The sequence below is a fragment of the Neopsephotus bourkii genome, unplaced genomic scaffold (genome assembly GCF_033783945.1).
Source record: "Neopsephotus bourkii isolate Nb327-2 ecotype Australia unplaced genomic scaffold, CSIRO-AGI_Nbou_v1 NB_1433, whole genome shotgun sequence".
Taxonomy (NCBI): Eukaryota; Metazoa; Chordata; class Aves; order Psittaciformes; family Psittacidae; genus Neopsephotus; species Neopsephotus bourkii.
The window spans coordinates 937,803-959,101 of record NW_026901910.1 but is presented as its reverse complement, the minus strand read 5'-3'; the positions used below and the strand labels follow the sequence as shown (position 1 = coordinate 959,101).

The 21,299-nt window shown below is 55.0% G+C and overlaps 1 protein-coding gene across 3 annotated transcripts in view; it reads left to right on the top strand.

Moving 5' to 3' along the window:
- Positions 1–13,673, top strand: part of DSCAML1 (DS cell adhesion molecule like 1) — a 92,775-nt gene extending 79,102 nt beyond the window's left edge. For all 3 annotated transcript variants that reach the window (XM_061368319.1, XM_061368320.1, XM_061368321.1), the window contains 17 exons: positions 597–837; positions 1,893–2,039; positions 2,111–2,266; positions 2,745–2,884; positions 4,130–4,283; positions 4,476–4,593; positions 4,692–4,855; positions 5,112–5,210; positions 6,994–7,182; positions 7,254–7,541; positions 7,624–7,779; positions 8,277–8,307; positions 8,556–8,674; positions 8,934–9,086; positions 9,191–9,385; positions 9,891–10,202; positions 12,812–13,673. In XM_061368319.1, the coding sequence (XP_061224303.1) occupies positions 597–837; positions 1,893–2,039; positions 2,111–2,266; positions 2,745–2,884; positions 4,130–4,283; positions 4,476–4,593; positions 4,692–4,855; positions 5,112–5,210; positions 6,994–7,182; positions 7,254–7,541; positions 7,624–7,779; positions 8,277–8,307; positions 8,556–8,674; positions 8,934–9,086; positions 9,191–9,385; positions 9,891–10,202; positions 12,812–13,251 (3,102 nt within the window). In that variant the 3' untranslated portion in view covers positions 13,252–13,673. The remainder of the gene's footprint in view (positions 1–596; positions 838–1,892; positions 2,040–2,110; positions 2,267–2,744; positions 2,885–4,129; positions 4,284–4,475; positions 4,594–4,691; positions 4,856–5,111; positions 5,211–6,993; positions 7,183–7,253; positions 7,542–7,623; positions 7,780–8,276; positions 8,308–8,555; positions 8,675–8,933; positions 9,087–9,190; positions 9,386–9,890; positions 10,203–12,811) is intronic.
- Positions 13,674–21,299: the final 7,626 nt, after the last annotated feature.

The following is a 21,299-nucleotide window of genomic DNA, read 5'->3' as shown; positions in this document are numbered from 1 at the left end:
TTGAGAAGTGTTGGAGCAGAGATCAATAAAACTTAGAATTGGATTTATTTTTCCAAAGCTGCCTAATGAAAAATAAAATTGATTATAAAGTTAGGACTTCGTAACGAACTGGGAAGTCAATAAATTTGGGGTTCCAGCTTCTCTCCCCTCCCCTTAAGCACTGAAAAACAGATTAATGGAAAGATAAAGTTCACTTGAAAGATAAGTCACTTCGGTTGAAGAGTATTTCAGCAAGATGGATCTCCCTGGCTTTGTGACATCAATTTGCAATCAACCCGATTGATTTCTTAATGCTTTGGAGAAATACTGTTAAGATCGATCTCAACCTGGCCTTGCGTATTTGTAAGGCTGTTAGATGTGAGGGTTTTTTCCTCTTCCCTTTGAGCAGCTGCAGTCAGGGAATGGTGCTGGAGGCGCACATCACTTTCCTCTCTTCCAAGGAAGCTGGACCTTTGTTATCACTGCTCTGCCACTCACATGTGCGGTCAAGAGCTCTGTGGGGAGAGGAAACTTGACAGCATTGGGTAAAGCTGCTGGAGAGAGGTGGCTGGTACAGGGGAGCCCTGCTTGACACCGCTGCCCCTTGCACCCTTTAGGCGCCGAAGAAGGAGCTGCAGAACGGCGTGATCCGTGGCTACCAGATCGGCTACCGGGAGAACAGCCCGGGCAGCAACGGGCAGTACAGCATCGTGGAGATGAAGGCCACGGGCGACAGCGAGGTCTACACGCTGGACAACCTGAAGAAGTTCGCGCAGTATGGGGTGGTGGTGCAGGCGTTCAACCGTGCGGGGACAGGGCCGTCCTCCAGCGAGATCAATGCCACCACGCTGGAGGACGGTAAGGCTCCATCCATCCATCCATCCATCCCTCCATCCATCCATCCCTGCTCCTGGTACCAAATCCCACCTTGGGGTCTCCTTGCTCTGTCCTAAGCAGGTTGCTGCCCACCAGCAGCATTCAGCTCTAGGCTAACTGCGTGTGTGTGCATGCTCCCTGGGGGTGCCGGGACACCCTCAGCGCTGTGTTTCTGGTGCAACCAGGTGGGTTTGGACGCTGCCACAGTGCCGGGGGGTTTCTGTTGGGGGGAGGATCACCGACGGCCTCAGCCCCTTTGAAAACAAGGAGGAAAAAGTTTTGTGGTGCATTTGCTCCGCAGTTTTTCATACTTAATTAAGGCTCTCGTTAGCCTGTCAAACCATGATCATTTCCTGGCTGCATTAGCACTCCTCCTGGGGTATTCAAGGGCCCCTGTTTTAGCAATAGTGTCTTTTCCGTAATTATATTACCTTCATTTTGTTCAAAAGGACTATCTGTATTAGTTTATTATACTCTGTCCCTAATTACATGGTGCTTATATTTTTGCACCTAAGTAATATGAAACAATAACCATTTTCAAAGCGGATCGTTACGGTGATGTATTATCATTTAAATGCTCATAAAAATTAGAGTTACCTCTTAGGGGGCAATGGGATCTAATTACCTCATATCCAGCCAGCAGTCCCACTCTCTGCTCGCTGGGAAGCACAGTGTGTCCCAGCAGCTTCCCTGGTCCTGTGAGCACAGGGCTTGCGCCCACCTCGGTGATCCAGGAGGAGTGAAACTGTGCATTGGAGGCAAACCAACCAAAGTGCACAGTGTCCTGGGCAGGGGCTTGAGCAGCTGGGGAAGGGGGGGAGCAGCAACATGATGGGGTGCAGTTGGGGTGGCTGACTCATGAGACTCTGCTCCTTCAGCACAGCATCTGCCAGGCACATGCTTCCCTTCTGATTGCCATAGAATCATAGGATGGTTTGGGTTGGAAAGGACCTTAAGATCATCCAGTTCCAACCCCCTTGCTATGGGCAAGGATGCTTTACATTAAACCATGTCCTCCCCATTCATCCCCTCCTCAGTTCCCAGCCAGCCCCCTGAGAACGTGCGGGCCATCTCCATCACATCAGATGTGGCTGTGATCTCCTGGTCGGAGCCCCCACGCAGCACCCTCAACGGAGTGCTCAAGGGATACCGGGTCATCTTCTGGTCCCTCTACATGGACGGAGGTGAGCGCTGGGCACTGTGGGGGACCTGGGCGGGTGGTGGCACGGGGCTGACGGGACCTGTGACCCCGCAGAGTGGGGTGAGATGCAGAACATCACAACCACGCGGGAGCGCGTGGAGCTGCGGGGCATGGAGAAGTTCACCAACTACAGCGTGCAGGTGCTGGCGTACACCCAGGCTGGCGACGGCGTCCGCAGCAGCGTGCTCTACATCCAGACCAAGGAGGACAGTAAGTGGTGCTGCCCCCAGCCCGCTTGGCTCCTGCTGCCATCACTTGGGGCTGCAGCATGCCGATGCCAGGGGATGGGAGCACTTGCTCGTGCCACAGCGCTATACCCACAAAGGAAGGGCTGGGATGCTGAGGGATTCCAGAGGAAACCCCTGTGCACAGCCGTGGGCAGGGCATTTCCCTTTCCCTTTTGTTTCCTCTCCCCTAAGTGTGGGTAGTTAAATATTTACACCCCTGCCTGCCCTACTTTAATGCCATTAGCTCAGTGGCAGAGCATTTCCTGGGCCCATGGGCTGCTGTGGTGTCCTGGGAAGAGCCAGATGCTGCGGGAGCGCAGCGAGCAGGGTAGGGCTGAGCCACTGGGGCAGATTAAGGAGATGCCATTAAAAGCCAGTCACAGTTTATAAACCAGATCCTGGGCTGCAGGGATCTCAGAGACCTCCCAGCACCGCCTCTGCCTCACTCCTCCCTTCTCCAGTTCCAGGTCCCCCGGCCGGCATCAAGGCTGTCCCGTCCTCTGCCAGCAGCGTGGTGGTGTCCTGGCTGCCACCAGCCAAGCCCAACGGCATCATTCGGAAGTACACCATCTTCTGCTCCAGCCCCGGCTCCGGGCAGCCGGTACGGGATGGGGATGGGGCAGCACCAGGGTGTGCCACGGCTGGCCAAGCAGGAATGGGAGGGAGGGCTGATGCCAGGCAGCAGCAGCAGCAAAGGTCCCTTGGGCCCGTGCAGTGCAGAGTTGCACCAGTGGACACTGCATCAAGGCATGGTCCCATTGTCTGTTCCCTTTCTGTGGCATCTACCCTCCTCAGAAGGGGAAATGTGCCAGCAGCTGACCAGAAATGAAATAGAAGTGAAACCTGGCCCCATCACTCCATCGAGAGGGAGAGGTTGATGGGAGGTCTGCAGACTAGTGCTTATCAAAAGCTCTTTTTCAAACTCATTTCACTATGTGAGCCTCTGGTTTCCAGGGCAACATAATCTTTTCATCAAAGCAACTGGTAAAACCGCTGGGATCCGATATTGTTTTCTTGGCATCTTGTCAAAACTGTCATTTGGGTAAAAAAACTGATGTATCATATCCAATATTCACATGGGTGTCTGCTTGTGGGGTGCTTTTACATCTGTGGGCCCCGCAAGGGCACGCATTTGAGGATGGTGAATACACAAGTACCCATGTGCACATCCATCCCATGCAAAGGGGAGCAACCCATCCCTTGCTTGGTGCCAGTGTGATGGAGCAGGGCTGGGCTTGGGGCACAGTGGTTTTGACCCTGATGGGATGGGATGCTTGCGCACAGCATCCATGGGATTTTGACCCGGACGGGATGGGATGCTTGTGCACAGTACCCATATAGCACCACCACAGGGTTGGGGACAGGCACTGAGGGCCATGCAGGAGGTGAGCCCATGCAGGGTTTTGGCTGCTCACTGTGACCACAGAGGGGTTTTGGCAGCCTGGTTTGCCTCGGTGCCCGGCTCCCGCTGCAGCTCGGTGGGTACCAAGGTGCGTCCTTACCCAGGAACAAGCTGTGCCAACCAAACCAAGCAATCTGATCCTTGGGCTCCCTGGAGACATCACAACACCGGCTGGTTTACACTTAGGAACACCAGGCAGAGCCACACTGCTGCCTGGGAGCAAACCCACAGCACCTTGATGGGATGGGAGGAACGCCCTGGTTGAGGATCCTGGGGCTGCCCCAGTGCAGGCAGCCGGCCCCCAGGCAGCTTTTCCTTGCTGACACTTCAAGCACTGCACTGGCCTGCATTGACTCCTGATGATGCTCCTGGGGTGCCCGAGCTGAGGGTGATGGGGTGAGGGTCCCACAGAGGCTGTACCTTCTCCTGTATCTCTCTCCACAGGCCCCCAGCGAGTACGAGACCAGCCCTGACCAGCTCTTCTACCGCATCGCGCACCTGAACCGCGGGCAGCAGTACATGCTCTGGGTGGCTGCCGTCACCTCCGCCGGCCGCGGCAACATCAGCGAGAAGGTCACCATCGAGCCTGCTGGGAAAGGTACCGGGGGGTCCCGGCTCATGGGGGGACATGCACCCTGGCTCCGATGGGCCCTGTCCATAGCGTTGCTTTGGCTGCAGCAGGGCACAGCTTGGGATCATTGGTGCCTGGGCAGTCTCAGTTCTGGTTAACACTGGAGGGGGGCCATGCATGGGGCCTGCCCACCATGCTGCCCTCCTCCTTGCCCCCAAGCCCCTGCCAAGATCATCTCCTTTGGAGGCACCGTCACCACCCCATGGATGAAGGATGTGAGGCTGCCGTGCAACTCTGTTGGGGAGCCGGTCCCTGCCATCAAGTGGACCAAGGACAGGTACCGAGGGTGCTGTCACAGCCTGGGCGCTGTCACCCTGGCTGTGCTGTGCTGTGCTGTGCTGTGCGTGGCTGATGTGCTCTCCCCTCTGCCAACAGCGAGGACTCTGCCATCCCGGTGACGGTGGATGGCCATCGCCTCATCCAGACCAACGGCACGCTGGTGCTGCGCTCGGTGAAAGCGGAGGACTCGGGGTACTACACCTGCACCGCCACCAACACGTGGGGCTTCGACACCATCATCATCAACCTGCTGGTCCAAGGTGAGGGGCGCTGGGTGAGGGGGAGCCTATGGTCCCATGGGTGCGCCTGGGAGCAAGGGGACACGCTCCATCTCCCAGGCAGCACAATGAGCCTGTGCTCTGGCTCATCCACTGCCCTTGGTGGGGTAAAGCACTGCAGGGTTGGCACTCATAGTCACAGGCTGAGCAGGTCCTGTTGGTGTTTCCTCTTTTAGGGGACACAATACAGGGCACTTTCAGCATACATGATGCTAATGGGCTTTTCCCTTCTCCCTAGTGCCCCCGGACCAGCCCCGCCTGACCGTGTCCAAGACCTCAGCATCATCCATCACACTGGCCTGGATTCCTGGGGACAACGGGGGCAGCTCCATCCGAGGTATGGCTGCTGTGAGCGACAGGGCTGGCACCCGCACCACAGCACCCATCCCAGAGCAGAGGGTGCCCCTGGCCCTGGCACTGGGGGACAAGGCTCACGGTGCATGTTTTCAGGCTGTGCATGCACTTGTGCGTCTGTGCCTCAGTTTCCCCCTCTTGGAAACCCTCCAGAATAAGGCTGATGCTTCTTAGCTTGTAGGAGGCTGCTGGCCCTAATGAGGGGGCTGCAAGGTCTTTATAATTGCTCAGGTGCTGGTGGCCAGCACCAGCCCCAGTGGCTGCTTTGTGTCCCCAGCACTGCGCAAGTCTGATCCCATCAGGGCAGGATTTGTCCCCCCTGTCAGGCTGGGGGCTCCAGGAGCATCCCTGCTTTCCAGAGCCTCCTTTCTGCTCTGATTCATCTCATGAATTATACGTTGAAGCAGCTGCACGCGGAGGGGGGAGCAGGGAGCGAGGAAGGAGACCTCGCTTACAATTAATTAAAAGCATGAAAGTAATTACAAGCAAATCTCCCCAGCCAGCAGCCTTTCACTCCAGCGGACTCTGTTGATAAATTTGGTTATAATTGGATTAGAAACATTAAAACCACACTGCATGTCCAAGGTAAATAAATAACGGGTGCCAGCGCCGTGGGTGGTGTGGGGTGGCAGAGCAGGTTTGGACATGGGTGGAAAAGCGTGCTGATGGGGAGACCTGTGCCACCCTGGGAAGCTCCAGCCGCAGGGAAGCCTTGGTGCTGGGTGGGTGGGAAGAGCATCACTTCCATTAGCAGCACTCTGCCAGAGCCGGATGATGGCAGAGCTGGTGAAAGGCACGTGCCTGCCTTCACATGGGCCCTTTGGCATTGCCGCAGCGGTACCCAGGTGGTGCTAGCACACAGAGCGGTCCTGCAAGCTCTGCACTGTGCATCTCGTGATGCACCACAAAGGATGAAGCCTACTCCTGCCTGCTATTTCTGTCTGAGGTTTGGCAAAATAACCTGCAAGCATAGCCCAGTCTGTCAGTGCACCATCACAGGTTGGGGCTTTGTGCAGCCAAAGAGGCCAGAGCAGGCGGGCAGCAGGGATGTGCTGGCATAGGGAGCGCCGATGCTCCCGGTGCGTATCCCTTGCCCAAAGCCCGGAGCGGGAGCCTCTTCCCGGGAAACCTTGCAAGCCGTCTGCAGCCTCTTGTTGTCAGCAGTGGAGCAGGCTTGTTCACCTGGGACACACCGTGCTTCCTCTTAATCACGGGAGAGGAGGCGGCGCGCAGTGACACAGGCAACTTCCCAGCAGCTTCCCAAGGGAGCCAGTTCATTCTGCCGTTCCCTTTATAGCCTCGCAGCGCTCAATCACGTTTCACACTCCTGTTTATAACAGAGCAAAGGGGCTGTGCTGGGTCATGGCTCCTGCCTCGGCCCCTGTGCTGGGCAGAGCAGGGACATGAACTGACCTCTGTTCAGGATGCAGGCAGAGTCCTGCAGGGCAGCAGCTCACCCTGTTAATGGTTTTGGGCTGACTGTGACCTGTGTCAGTAGTGTAGGAGTGCAGGGCTGTGTTTCCATCACCATTCATGTGCACACAGTTGGGCAAGAATTGGTGTGTAACAGGCACCCTGGCACAATTGGACTTTGCCATGGGATGTCCTCAAGGTGGGTGCAGGGTACCCCTGTGGTAACCCCTTCTTTTGCCCTGCCTGGAATCATAAACTCAGCTAGGATGGAAAAGATCTTAAAGATCATCAAGTCCAACCATTAAATCAACCTTGTGTGCCCGGAGGTGACCCCCCCATTCTTGCTCCCGCAGGCTTCGTGCTGCAGTACTCTGTGGACAACAGCGAGGAGTGGAAGGACGTGTTCATCAGCTCCTCGGAGCGCTCCTTCAAGCTGGAGAGCCTCAAGTGTGGCACTTGGTACAAGGTGAAGCTGGCGGCCAAGAACAGCGTCGGGGCCGGCCGCATCAGCGAGATCATCGAGGCCAAGACCCACGGCAGAGGTGAGCCTGTCCCATGGGGTCCCCGCGGTGCCCTCCCTCCCGCATCCCTCCTGACGGCTCCTCTCCCGCAGAGCCCTCCTTCAGCAAGGACCAGCACCTCTTCACCCACATCAACTCCACGCACGCCAGGCTGAACCTGCAGGGCTGGAGCAGCGGGGGCTGCCCCATCACCGCCATCGTGCTGGAATACCGGCCCAAGGGCAACTGGGTCTGGCAGAGCCTGCGCACCAACAGCTCCAGCGAGGTGTTCCTGACGGAGCTGCGCGAGGCTACGTGGTACGAGCTCCGCATGAAGGCCTGCAACAGCGCCGGCTGCGGCAACGAGAGCGCACAGTTCGCCACGCTGGACTACGACGGCAGTGAGTGGGGACGGGGTGGGCACCATGGCGAGGAGGGGGCTCCCGTGGCACTGACCCTGCGCCCACCCGCGCCCTGCCACAGGCACCATCCCGCCCATCAAGTCTGCGCAAGGGGAGGGGGACGACGTGAAGAAGCTCTTCACCATCGCCTGCCCCGTGATCCTGGCCACGCTGGGGGTAGCGCTGCTCTTCATCATCCGCAAGAAGAGGAAGGAGAAGCGGCTGAAGAGGCTTCGAGGTGAGATGGGGCGCATACGGTGCGTGGGACCATGGTGCAGAGCTGTGCTCTGCTGGATGGGCTTGGTGCATAGAATCACAGAACAGTTAGGGTTGGAAAGGACCTTAAATCATCCAGTTCCAACCCCCTGCCATGGGCAGGGACACCTCACACTAAACCGTGGCACCCAAGGCTCTGTCCAACCTGGCCTTGAACACTGCCAGGGATGGAGCATTCTCAGCTTCCCTGAGCAACCCATTCCAGTGCCTCACCACCCTTACAGTGAAGAACTTCCTCCTTATATCCAATCTAAACTTTGCCTGTTTAAGTTTAAACCCCTTATCCTATCACTAATTCCCTAATGAAGACTCCCTCCCCAGCATCCTTGTAGACATTTCTTATTACCCCTAAAACAGTCTAAAAAAACCCAACATTTAAACATTCCTCAAACAGCTTAAAACACCTTAAAACCCCTCCAAACCCAAACCCTTTCCCTCTTGTTTGTGTCTCCTGCACAGATGCCAAGAGTTTGGCCGAAATGCTGATCAGGTAGGTCTGAGCTGCAGGTGGGGGGGGAAGGCTGCCTGGTGGGGGCCGTCCTTAACGCTTTTAAGCCCATGTTCAGCCCTGCCTCACTTCCAGCCCTCCCTGGGCTCAGACCGGGGCGGTTGTGCCGGTGTCTCGATAGCACAGCAGCTCAGGCTGCCCGGAGCTGAGCCCCGGGTGGGCTGCTGGTGCCAGCCCCAGCCCTGCTCTCCCCAGTAACGGCCGGGTGTGCGTCCCCTCTTACCTCACAGCAAGAACAACCGCAGCTTCGACACGCCGGTGAAGGGGCCCCCGCAGGGCCCCCGCCTGCACATCGACATCCCGCGGGTGCAGCTCCTCATCGAGGACAAGGAGGGCATCAAACAGCTCGGTAAGGACCCTGTGCTCGCTGTGCCGTGGAGCCCCTGCATGCAGAGGGGATGCGCGCTGCCATCCCATGGCCCTCAGAAGCCTGCGCTGTCCCCAGGCTCTCCCCTTCCTCCCCTGGAGCAAGCAGGATGCAGCCTGTGGGTCCTGCTCTCCTTGCGTCGCTGCCATCTCCTTGGCTGCATCTTGTGGCTGGAGGCAAATCCCCCATCCCTAGGTGTCCTGGGGAATCCAAGGGGTCTGAGCCCCAGTTCTTCCCCCAGGGGATGACAAAGCCACGATCCCAGTGACTGACACAGAGTTCAGCCAGGCAGTGAACCCCCAGAGCTTCTGCACGGGCGTCTCGCTGCATCATCCTGCTCTGATCCAGAACACAGGGCCCCTCATCGACATGTCTGACATCCGCCCCGGCACCAGTAAGTGGCTGGGGTTGGGTTGCTGGGAGCAGCGGGGATACAGGCACAAGGCAGCTGTGGGTGAGGCACAGCCCCCCTGTGACACTGGGACCTCCGTGCCTTAGACCCCGTGTCACGGAAGAGCGTCAAGTCTGCGCACAGCACCCGCAACCGGTACTCCAGCCAGTGGACCCTCACCAAGTGCCAGGCGTCCACGCCAGCACGGACCCTCACGTCGGACTGGAGGACAGTGGGCTCCCAGCACGGCATCACCGTCACCGAGAGCGACAGCTACAGCGCCAGCCTCTCTCAGGACACAGGTACGGCAGCGCCAGGAGCTTCCATCGCTGGGGTCCATGGGCTATTGGTGGTGCCCAACCCATGAGCTGGGGGTGAGAGCAGAAGCAGTTTGCTGTTAGTCAATGGGATCATGGAAGCATCGCTCCAGTGCAAAAGCTGCATGTTACTGACTGAAAGCAGCAGCACTGACACATGTACTGGTGTTTCCAGTGAAGACTGAGCACTGTGATAAATTGTACAATGGGCCCTTGGCTCTTGTGCTCTCTGTGAGCAGCTGGCAGTGGTGTCCCTGCCCTCCTGGCTCTGCTCTGAGCCTCTGAGCTCCCAGTAATCTGATGGGAGGAGAGCATAGGTATGTGCAGGTCTCCTGGTCCCCTCCAGAAGCTCTGTGGTGGCTCCCGAGCAGCATGGTCATGCCCTGCTCTGGGGGCAGACGGCCATTCTCACAATTACAGCAGTGTGGGAAACAGCATTCCCGGGCCAGGGAGACCTTCCCAGGTAAGTGATGCATCCCCTCCTCCGCAGACAAGGGGCGGAACAGCATGGTGTCGACGGAGAGCGCCTCCTCTACCTACGAGGAGCTGGCACGCGCCTACGAGCACGCGAAGCTGGAGGAGCAGCTGCAGCACGCCAAGTTCGAGATCACCGAGTGCTTCATCTCGGACAGCTCCTCGGACCAGATGACCACGGGCACGACGGACAACGCCGACAGCATGACCTCCATGAGCACCCCGTCCGAGCCCGGCATCTGCCGCTTCACCGCTTCCCCGCCCAAGCCCCAGGACAGTGAGCGCGGCAAGAGCGTGGCCGTCCCCATCCCGCACCGCGCCAGCAAGAGTAAGTAGCGCGGATGTGTGTGCATCCTGGTTATGTGATGGGAATGCAGAGACAAATACACACTGTGGAGAGCAGGAGAGGGGAAGTTCAGGTTAGATATTACCGTGAGGGTGCTGAGGCACTGGAATGGGTTGCCCAGGGAGGCTGTGAATGCTCCATCCCTGGCAGTGTTCAAGGCCAGGTTGAACACAGCCTTGGGTGCCATGGTTTAGTGTGAGGTGTTCCTGCCCATGGCAGGGGGAGTGGAATGGGATGACCTTAAGGTCCTTTCCAACCCTACCCGTCCTATGATTCTGTAGACAGGTTTTGTAAAGTTTTCTGTTGGAATTGCTGCTAGATTGCTGTGAGTTCTACTGGAATCTTTCCCAGATCCCAACACACCATAGAAAAGATCCCCATAGAACCCACCCAAAATCTAATGAGTTGTTCCAATTCTTTCTCAACTTCTACTTTTTGCATTCTTCTCCACTGCATGTTTCTTCACCCTTTGCTCCTCTTCCCTTTGTTCCTTGTCTTCATCTTGAATTCTCTTCCTCTTCAATTCTCCTCTCTTCTCTACAATTCTTTCCTTAAATTCTCTTCAGTTTTCTCTACACTGCTCTGCAGTTCTCTTCAGTTCTGCTCTTAAATTCCCTGCAATTCTGCTCTGAAATTCGCTTCTCTTTGATTCTCCTCTTACAGTCTCTCCTCTTCAGTTCTGCTCTCTTCTGTACAATTTTTCTACAATGCTCTTAAGTTCTCTTAAATTCTCTATAATTCTCCTGTTAAATTCTCTTCAGTTCTCCTCAATGCTCTTCAGTTCCCTTGAATTTTCTTTTCTTTTAGCATCTCTTCAGTTCTCTTCAATTTTCCTCTCTTCTCTTAGAATCTCCTTGGTTCTCTTCAGTTTTCCTCCATTCTCTTAGATTCTCCTCTCTTCTCTTAGATTATCTTCAGTTTTCCTCAATTCTCTTCCCTAAGACAGTAAGAGAGGAGAGGAGAATCTAAGAGAATTGAGGAAAACCGAAGAGAATCTGTTTTCCTCAATTGTCCTCAGTATCTTCTCTTAAATTCTCTTCAGTTATCCTCAATTCCTCTCAATTTACCAATTTTCCTCTCTCCAATTCTCTTCACTTCTCATTGTCTTCTCTTCAATTCTCTTCAACCTCCTCTTTTCCTTTAAAATCTCCTCAATTCACTTCTTTCTCCTCAGTTCCCCTTAGGTCTCTTCTCTTTCTTCACTTCTCCTCCTCTTATTTCTTTGCTTTTCTCCAATTGTGCCTCTCCTTTGCTCTCATCTCGTTTCATTCCTTTTTCTCCTTCAGTTTGCTCTGTATTTATTCCCATTCCTCAATCTGATAAGCATTCCACCCAATGTCTTGGTGTTCATTCCCAGCCCCTAATACATCATCCCCATATTAGTACTTTTCCCCAGTGTTCAGTATTACCTCATATTCCACCCTGACACTTAGCAATTTGTTGTGCATTCGCTCCCATTTTAGTTTTTATTCTTTAATAAATACTCCCTCCTACCCCTCCCTGTTTTTTCATGTTTGTTTTTCACTTGTATTCCTCCCCCTTATTTCCCGTTTATTGCTTGTTATTGCCTAGAAGATGCATCCCCTCATTGCTGAAACTTACTTCTTTAACCCCTCTATAGTTCTTCTCCCCCCTCTTTTTTCCATCCATCACGCTAGAGATGGAATACAAATGGTTCCTATTTGTGATGATAATTTATACAGCAAGCACAATCTGTAATTTAGAGTATAATGTGATCCTTACCTCAACTTAGACAATACAGGACCCACTAGACAATGTACTGCACACTAGCCTACAGCAAGCATCAGAAGAGCATGAGACAGATTGGCATGTGTTGGTATAGCATCACAAACAGGTTAGTTACAGCACATAGAATCATAGACCTATTTAGGCTGCAGAACACCTCTGAGATAAACCCACCCGTGCCAAGTTCACCAGTAAACCATGGCCCTCATCTAGCACAACAAACAGCCCTGCTCTTTGATTTGTGCTATAGGACACTTAAGGCAATCTAATCCTGCAGGATTTTACACAGGTACACGTCCCCATCCACCTTTACACGTAGGGGTTAATGACAACATCAATGACAGGTCCGAGTTGTATCTAGCGCTGTATCACACAACACTGCACAATATATATTTTGATACAGCATAAATATAACTTCAGAAGCACAGTGTAGTGCTGGACATGGCCTACCCCATGACAGCGATGAGCACTGTGCACTCTAACACAGGTTACAATGCAGTACAAGTGTTTACACCAAATACATTGCGAATGTCTCGTTATCACAGCCGTGTTACAGAGCACAACGTCATACACCACCACCACCACCACTGGCTTGTAACATTCATAGGTGTGGTTTCAGCTCTAGGTCACTGGAGGGTAACAAATAACTTGTTGCATATAAAAGAACAGGTTTTTAATGTACTGGGTTGTTTTTCATTACGGGATAAATAATCGATGAGTTAGAAATGGAGATTCTAACACTTTGTGGAGACCATAGGGTCCTCTGGCACCGCTTGCACAGCGGATGCATCCCTGTCTCCGAGCAGGTCCCGCAGCTCCTCACCCCTCTCCTCTTCCCCTCACAGGTGACTACTGCAACCTCCCTCTCTACGCCAAGTCGGAGGCCTTCTTCCGCAAGCCGGGCAGCGAGCCGTGCCCGGTGGTGCCGCCGCGGGAAGCCTCCATCCGCGGGCTGGCGCGGGGCTACCCCGCTCCCGCTCGGCACCTCACGCTGGAGCCCGGCGCCAAGCCCCTGGGGCTGCCCCCGCCGGCCCCCGCCGCAACCACCTTACCTCAGAGGACTCTGCCCATGCCCAGCACCACCAGCGCCGCCGCGCCCAGCACCAGCGCCAGCGCCGCACCGGCACCCGCCACCACCACCGAGCCCCCCGCTGCCGAGCGGGGCCCCACGCACTCCAAAGTGGGGGGCTCCAGGGACTCGCTCCTAGAAATGAGCACATCGGGGGTAGGAAGGTCTCAAAAACAGGGGGCTGGAGCCTACTCCAAGTCCTACACGCTGGTGTAGGCACCACGCAGAGACCGCCCGCCACGGATGCTGCTCGTTTCCCTGCGCCATTTATATTTAATTAACAAACTTGTACATAAAAGGACTCTTTTGTATAAATGAAGCTATTTTCTTCTTCTCCGAACAGAAAAAGAAACCAGGGCACAAAGAATTTGCTGTTACAGATTTAAAAATATAATATATATGTAAACATATATATATATTTCACATCATTTTGAAAGGGCACAAGGAAAGACTCAGCGACTTTTTTTCCCCCCCGATCTCGTTGGTGGTTTTGAAGAGGAACGTCTCCAAGACATTGCATGCTATTTTACTGTTCTGAAAACAGCAGGAGTTGCTTCGATTTGCAAATGCTTATGTGTTAATACCTTTTTCTATGAAAAAAAGCCCAGCGCTGTGTGCAATAAAGGTTATGTTTATACGCAGGTGTTTGTGAAAGCAGGCAGGGATTTAGGTGGTGCGAGGGCTGGGATGGAGCAGGGCAGTGTGGATACGTCCAGGTAAAGCCGCTGCCTGCTTCCCCGCTGTGCTGAGCCAACCTGCGGAGCAGGGGAAGGACGGGATGGGAGCAGGGTCCTACCCATGGCAGCACCAAGCAGGACGCCTCAGCAGCTACCCCAGTGCCACCTCATCACCGGTAAGTGCAGCCTAGCTCCAGCCCAAGAGGAACCAGTGCAGAAGAGCAAACCCCAACCCAGCTCCACCATGGTACAGCAGTGCAGCTCTGGTGCCATGCATGAAGCAGGGCTCTTGTTCCTGGTGCTGCACAGGCACAGAAGGTGAAGCACAGCACTCTTGTCCTCAGCAGGGCAGTGATGCACAGCGCAGGGCAGTGATGCACAACGCAGGGCAGTGATGCACGGGGTGATGCACAGCACACAGCTCTTGAATCCAGTGCGGTGCAGTGAGCTGTGGTGTCTGCTTCACATCAAGGTCATTGGCACAAGCCATTAACACAAGGTAACTCACCCTCAGACATCAGCACAACTCATTTCCATAGACATCTATACCAGTGTGATTCAACAGAACGCCATGGCAAGGTTCCCTCTAATACGTACCAAGAGGCTGTGGCAGAACCGGCAGTGATTTATACAGGATTGGGCTGAAGTGGTTCGTATGTGTAGAAACAGAAGGGGCAAAGGGATGAGGGAGACCCTACCATTGAGTCACAAGGTTCAGACTGGACCCCCTTGCTCTCTAAGCTCCTGATGGAGCAGAGGTGGGGCTGGATCTAGTCCTAGCCCCAGACTTGGGAAGTGGTTTAAGTCTAATGGAATTTAAGGGGGAAAGACCAAAGGATGAAAAGGAAGTGTTGAGCCTAAGGAAAGAAACAGGGAATAAGGAAACCCTCTCATTGAGTCACAGGGTTCAGCCTAGACCCTCTTGCTCTCTAAACCTGCCTCTCAGAGGGGTCTCAGTGTGCCTGGATCTAGACTTAGCCTCAGACCTGGTCAATAGTACTCATCTAAAGGATAACAGGCATCCTATAGCAGCAGGTTGCAGTTGCAAAGTGAATCCCAAGATTTCCAGCAATCCTCAATTACTGAAGCTGCTATACGTGCATTTACAACAAACATCTCCACCATACTAAGATACCGGTGTCTTACACAGATACCTATACACACACATATACTTATGACCTATATATACACACGTACGTGCCCTCTGGTGCAGTGAGAAGCAGGAGTACAACACAACCCACATGAGTTGTCAGTGAGCAGAAGCACCAGCCCAGGCAGACAATCCCCTATGGCACAACGGGGGCTCTGAGATGCAGGCACCAGTCACTGCTGCTGCGGTCCATGAGGGCTCCACTTGCTTTGGCTGCCCAAGGGAGAACTGGGCCTTCCAGAGGAGGGTCTGGTGCTCTCTGAGCTCTGATTCCTTACCTGTGCTCTTGTCTCCTTATTCCCTGTAATTTAAAGCTCCTGCTTTCATCCCGTCTCCATCCAAAGCAGCCTCTCCCAGGCCTTTCCAACCCAGCCCAGTGCAATCTGGCTTCAGCACCTTGACGTGGTGCAGGTTTTAACAAGCACCAAGTGCCACCCCCCCCCCAAGCAGTGTCACAGCAGCGGCTCTGCCGTGCCAACCCCAGATTTAAATAGAAGAGGCAAGAAAAGGCAAGCCTGTTCTCAGCTGCCAGAGCAAGGGATTAGTGAGATAAGCAGAAGAATAGATTAACACAGATTAGTACATCTTTATTGTAATTGGCTAGTAGAGATTTCCTTCTGCACCCTAGCAAGAATTCCCCCTTCCCTCCCCTTCCCCAGCCATTCCAAGCCCTGGCTTTGCATTGTTTAGCACAGTCCATGTTGCCAGCTCTCAGGCATGAGATCCCCAGCATCCCTCCATCAGCATCCACCCTTCATGGCAGCAGGCTCTCCCCACACTGCTGCACAGGTATAAATGAGGAGGTGAAGGGGGAGAGTCCATTCAAACCACGCTGCGCAAACCCCACCAAGCTCAGCCCTGGAACGTGCTGGATTTGGGTTAGGGTCTGATTTAGCAGTGCCAGCACCCACCTCCTGGCACCAGGCTGCCCACAGCAGAGCTCCCACCACCACCACAGTGCCAGACCCATCACCAGCCCCGCGGGCAGCACTCAGTGCCAACCACAACCAGCACCAGCTGAGCCCAGCCAAACACCAGCACTTCCAATGTGAAGGCAGGCAGGGGCAGCTGGGGATGGAGCCCTTGCACTGAGGACCTCTGTGGCTGGAGAGGACAGAAAGGGCTCTAAGGGTACAGATCAGCCCAGCAAAGCAGCAGTGGGGCCACACTCAAGCCACTAGAGCAGCACCATTCACATCCAGCAGCTCTCCCATCCTTCCCCTTCACTCCCACTCTTCCTCCCCATCCTCTCTCAACAAACCTCCCATGTCCCTGCTGGCCCAGCACTGCCATATTCCCTCTTTCTCAGCCCCCTCCAAAAGCCAGCACTTGAAATGGATGTTAAGACCAAGACAACCCTGTGGTCCTGCCCCTGCCAGACCAGGAGCAAATCTCTGCTCAGCTTGAATGGACAACAGCAAGCACCAACCCCAACACTGGAACATCCCAGGAGGGAGCCTGACTTGGACAAGAGCAGGTTAAACACGTGCAGCCCTAGGAGAAAGAGCCCCAAAGCCCAGCACCCCAAGCAGCGCTCCCCAGGAAAAGCAGAGTGAACAAGGAGGCACAGGGCAGGGGTGTTATAGGGCAAACCGAGCCCCAGCTGGGCAGCAGTGAGCCAGCCATGATCACCATCAGCTGTGCAGGGCCCATTGCAGCCACGAAGGACAGGCTTGTCAATGCACATCCCTCCTGAGGGTTCAGCCTGGGCCGTGGCCAAGGAGGCAGTGCTGGGGAAGGACTGGTCAGGAAAGAGATCAGGCTCTGAGCAGCATCCACCACAAACCTGAGCACACACACACACACACACACACACACACACACAAGGCTATGCAATGGGGAGCAGGTTCAGCCACAGCGGCCACGCATCTCTGGGGTACAGAACAGAAAGGAGGGACAGCGCAGGGCACGGGCCACCAACGCAGCTACTTCTTCTCCTGCTTCTGCTGCTGGTACCTCCTGAAGTGGGTCTGGATGGTGACGGCCGCCCTCTCAGAAGGGTCACTGAAGAGCTGGCTGCTGGCATCGGGGGTCACGCTGCCTGGGGTGACAAACCAGGTACCACGGGGTGAGACAGGGCCCTGCAGGGCACCCACAGACAGGAGGGTGCAGTCCCCACCAGGAAAGCACGATCTCGCTGTCTCCCAGGGCACATCTGCAGGGACCAGGAGGCAGAGGAAAGAGCCCATCCTCCCTGGCAGCGCTAAGCCCTCTATTTACGCAGCTTTAGTCCCCGAAGACCTCAGCTTCCCCACATTTAATCACCAAGTATGATGCTCACTTACTTTCACACACACAAATAAGATTAGAAAACAGCCCAAGCACTGTACAGCAATAAAGCTCTCATGCTGACAAATGGGAGCCCTCCCCACCTCGCACTTAATGTGGCATTAGGGAAGTATTGTGAAATTCAACAGGAGCTGAATCAAAGGCACTCAGCAGCGCTCCTTTCAGCCAGCGTGTCACTGCTAAGCACCCCCCGAGCAGCCATCAGAAACCCGTGTGCCAGATGCTGCTCCATAAACTCACCTGAACCCGCTTTTATTCACAGCCTAAAAGAAACTGCAAAGTAAAGAAGGATGAAGAAAAGGGGGGTGCATTGGGAATGAGCTCCCTCCTGCCCTGTTCAACAAGATACACGGGATGTACATCCTGCCTGGGTACCGGGGCTGTGATGCTCTACATGTGTTTGCTGCACCAGGGTAAGTGCTGCTGTCAGCACAGGGCCTGTCACCGCTCCCAGGGCAGTGAGACCCCCACAACAGAGGTACTGGTCCATGCACCAAGGAGGAACATCACAGCTCAGCCCCATTGCATGTCACCTCCTCATGCGGCTGCTGCCCGAGCTGCACTGGGAATAGAAACACCAAATCCTCTTTGTGAGTGCTTGGCTTGCGCAGAGAGGGCAGAGCCTCGGAGATAGGAGTGAGGAGGAGAAAGGGGGGCACAGGACAGGGAGGAGAGGAAGAGGGGCTGGTCTGGGGGACAGCGACCCATGCGATTCCATGGGCAGGTTTCACAGGAGGAGGCAGGAAGCACATGCACCCATGTATGTGTGTGATGATGTCTGTTCACTGCGGCCTCCACTTGCTGGTACTGCAGATTTAATAAACATCTTCCAAAATACCCCTTAATAATGTCAGAGAGATTTTTTGGAAGAAAGAGGCCACAAATGGCAATCCCTGCTCTCCTGCTGCATCCCGCAGCCACAGCCATGCGCTTCCCATGTTACCTGTGCAGGGCTGGCTCCCCGCCTGCTCCTTACTCACCTTTCTCTCCAGAAATGGAGTAGATGCTGTTGTGCCGAGAGCTCCTGCCTCTCTAGAAAGGTAGAGAGCATAAGTACAGTGCAGTCAGTTATACCCCGGGCAGAGGCAGCAGGAACAGTCCCTGCAGGGCAGCTGGGAAGCTCTAAAAGGGACAGAGCCCCCCTCGCCAAGCTCACCACTATCCATCCCTTTAGGAACCTCAAACACACTCGCTGCTGCTCCCTTAAAGAGCACTGATTACTTTCTGGTTATTGAAAGTCCTTCGGAGAGCTTTGTATCAAAACCCACATCCGGGATGTGCTGGCAGCACCTGAGTGCACATTGGCACAGGCCTCACTAGACCTGTATTTGCCATCACCTTGGACCCAGACTTGCTGGGTTTGTGTCCCCTACCATGCACTGAGAGATGTCAGCTCGCCAGGGGAGCTTTTCATCCCTAAAAATAGGCTTGAATTTGTCTGCTAACACCTTTCCTGCCTTTGCCAGCTTATCCCACCTCAGGCATTACCATGATTCCTGTCTTTAAAGGGAAAGGAAGATCTCTGCCCGCTGCCCCTATGGTCAGATCCCTGGGTGCCAGGAGCATGGCGATGCCAGCCCTCACCTCGCTGTCCCGGCTGGAGCGGCGGCTCTGGGTCACACACTGGATCTGCCAGGGCAGGGGCTGGTACACGAGGTATGGCAGGGGCTCCTCATGGAACAGGCTGCTCCCCAGCTGGGCACACAGAGGGTGGGCACAGGTAAGAGGACAGAAGCTGAACAACAACCCAAAGAGCTGCATCTCCGCAAGCATCACCAGTGAGCAGCCGTGGTGATGCTCAGTGCGTGTTATGGCACCACACCGATGGGAAAGGCTCATCTGGAGGCAGTGGGGCTGCAGAGCGCATGGGCAGACCCATGGGTTAGGGAGGCAGAGCAGGCAGTGTCACCATGGCAAGCAGGGGCTCTGCCTCCTCTCCCTGCACGGAGAGGCAGGGCTCGGAGCTGTGCTCACAGTGTCATAGTCACTTCCCACTGCTCCCAGCAGGGCCAGCGCCCCTTGGTGCCCTCTCTCCACCAGGTAACCCACAGAAGGGAAAGGGAAGCAAGGAATGCCCCAGGCTGCCCGCACTCACCTGCCCAAAGGCCCTCACCACGAAGAAGAGCGCTGTCATCAGGGTCCCCAGCATGGCTGGGCTGTCGGAGGGAGGCAAAGCCTTGGAGCAATGCACAGAGGTCTCCGAATGGCCAGGGACTGACGTGATCCTTCCCCAGCAGGCAGAGGCCAAGACCCTTAATGAGCTTAGGGCTTGGGTTCATCGTGGCAAAGTAATCGGGCGCTGTCCTTTTGCTCCTGTAATCACTGCGGCTCTCACACACCCAGCACCAGTGGGGCCAGGAAAGGCAAATCCTCTTCCCTAGGTACATGCACACCCCACACACCACAGGGCTGCACCACAGCAAAGCCTCCTGCACCAGGCAGGCACCTGCAGTTCGGAGGGGACTTTAGACCCCTGTGCTCCTTGCACAGCAGCTGCCTCAGGAGTGGGAACAGGGATTTGTCCCAAGTGCCTACGTGGACCGTGCGCTGCCATCCTCCCCCAGTAGCTCTTCCCACAGAGTGCAGCCCATGCACAGCAAGAGCCGGGCCGGTCCAGGGTTTGTGTTTGGTTTGAAGGATGTGCCTCCATCAGCCTCTGTTTCTGCAGGACCAGCTGATCCACACACTGTTACCCCTGAGCCTCATCAGTCCAGCAGCTCTCCTCTCCCCAGGGTGCACAGCAGCAGTCACACTCCTTCCTTTCCAACCCTCCCACAACCATGCACAGCATCCACGCGCCTCAAGCATCCTCTGGCCATGCTTGGTTGTACCGGTAGCCCGAATCATGTTAGGTTCACTCAGAGCCCCACATCCCCATTCCTGTGAACCTCAGACTTCCAGGAGCAATGCACTGTGCAGAAGAATCAGAGCTGGAGAAACAAGGGTGGTCGAACCTCCCCTCTCCCAAACTCCCTTGGCCATGCTGCACATCTGCAGTGCCCAGCCAGGGCTCAATTCCCCAGCTCCCTACTGCACCCCACGCAGCCCATACTCTGGCCTTGGCACACAGCTCCAGAGCCACTGTAGAGGCAGGGTGACAGCTCCATGACACGGACAGGGTATGAGCCCGTGTAAAGCTGTCCTGCTGCTGAGAGCCCCAACAACTGCTTGTGTAGCTTTGCTTTGTAGCTTTTGCTTGGCTCCTGCGTTCCCTACCCTGGCCAGGTACTTAACAGGATAATGGTGATAAAGGCACCGTGAGCTGGGGACTGGCAGGAGTGACCTTGCCATGAAAGAGCCCAGAGCTGAGCCAGGGGAAGATGGGCAAGGGAAGCACAAGCTGATAGCGAGGGCTACAACCGAACATCCCATCGAGAGAAAAACACAGCCTCAAACACCCCCAGTACAAAACAGGCTCGTGCTGGTTTAATTTGAGTACAAACCCACATACAGCCACGGTCACAGGATTTAACAGGAACATGCTCAAAACGAGTCACTGCTGAGGAAAGAGGCATCGCTCTGCACTGCAATGTGTGCCTCTGAGCACAGCCTCCCTGGGTTGCCAGAACCTCAGGCTCCCCTCTGCAGTACCCAGCTGGATGATTGCCACGTGTACATCAACAGCCAGGGATCCAAAAGCAAATCCCCTACAGACAGGGATTGGTGCAATCCCAAGGAGATGGGAAACCTGCGTTTGGATCAGTCACAGCCAGGAAAGGCTGGCTGGGATTTCCTCAGGAAGGACTGCCCTGTACTTGCTTAGCACCCCCAGAGTGGGAGAACATGGACCTGAGCACAGATGGAGCTGGCCTAGGACAAAGTAACTCAAAAATTCCAAGAAAATCAGGAAAAAAAAAGACTAAATTCAGCCATTCTTGAGAGTTTCAAAATCCCATTCATCAAAAATAGATTTCTCTTTGCATGTAAACGCTCCCCCGTGCCAGCGCAGGGGGAAGCAAAGCAGGGCGGGCTCTGCCTTACTCTGCTGCACATCACGAGGAGCACAACCAGCACTGCCGGGTGCAGAGCAGCAGCCTCAGCATCCAAGGAGAGCGGCTTTGAAGCTGATTCCTCACAGATGGGATTCCCTGAAACGCAGCCTCCTTCACCAGGCAAAACGGCAAAGTGGTGCAGCAGCTCCTTGAAGC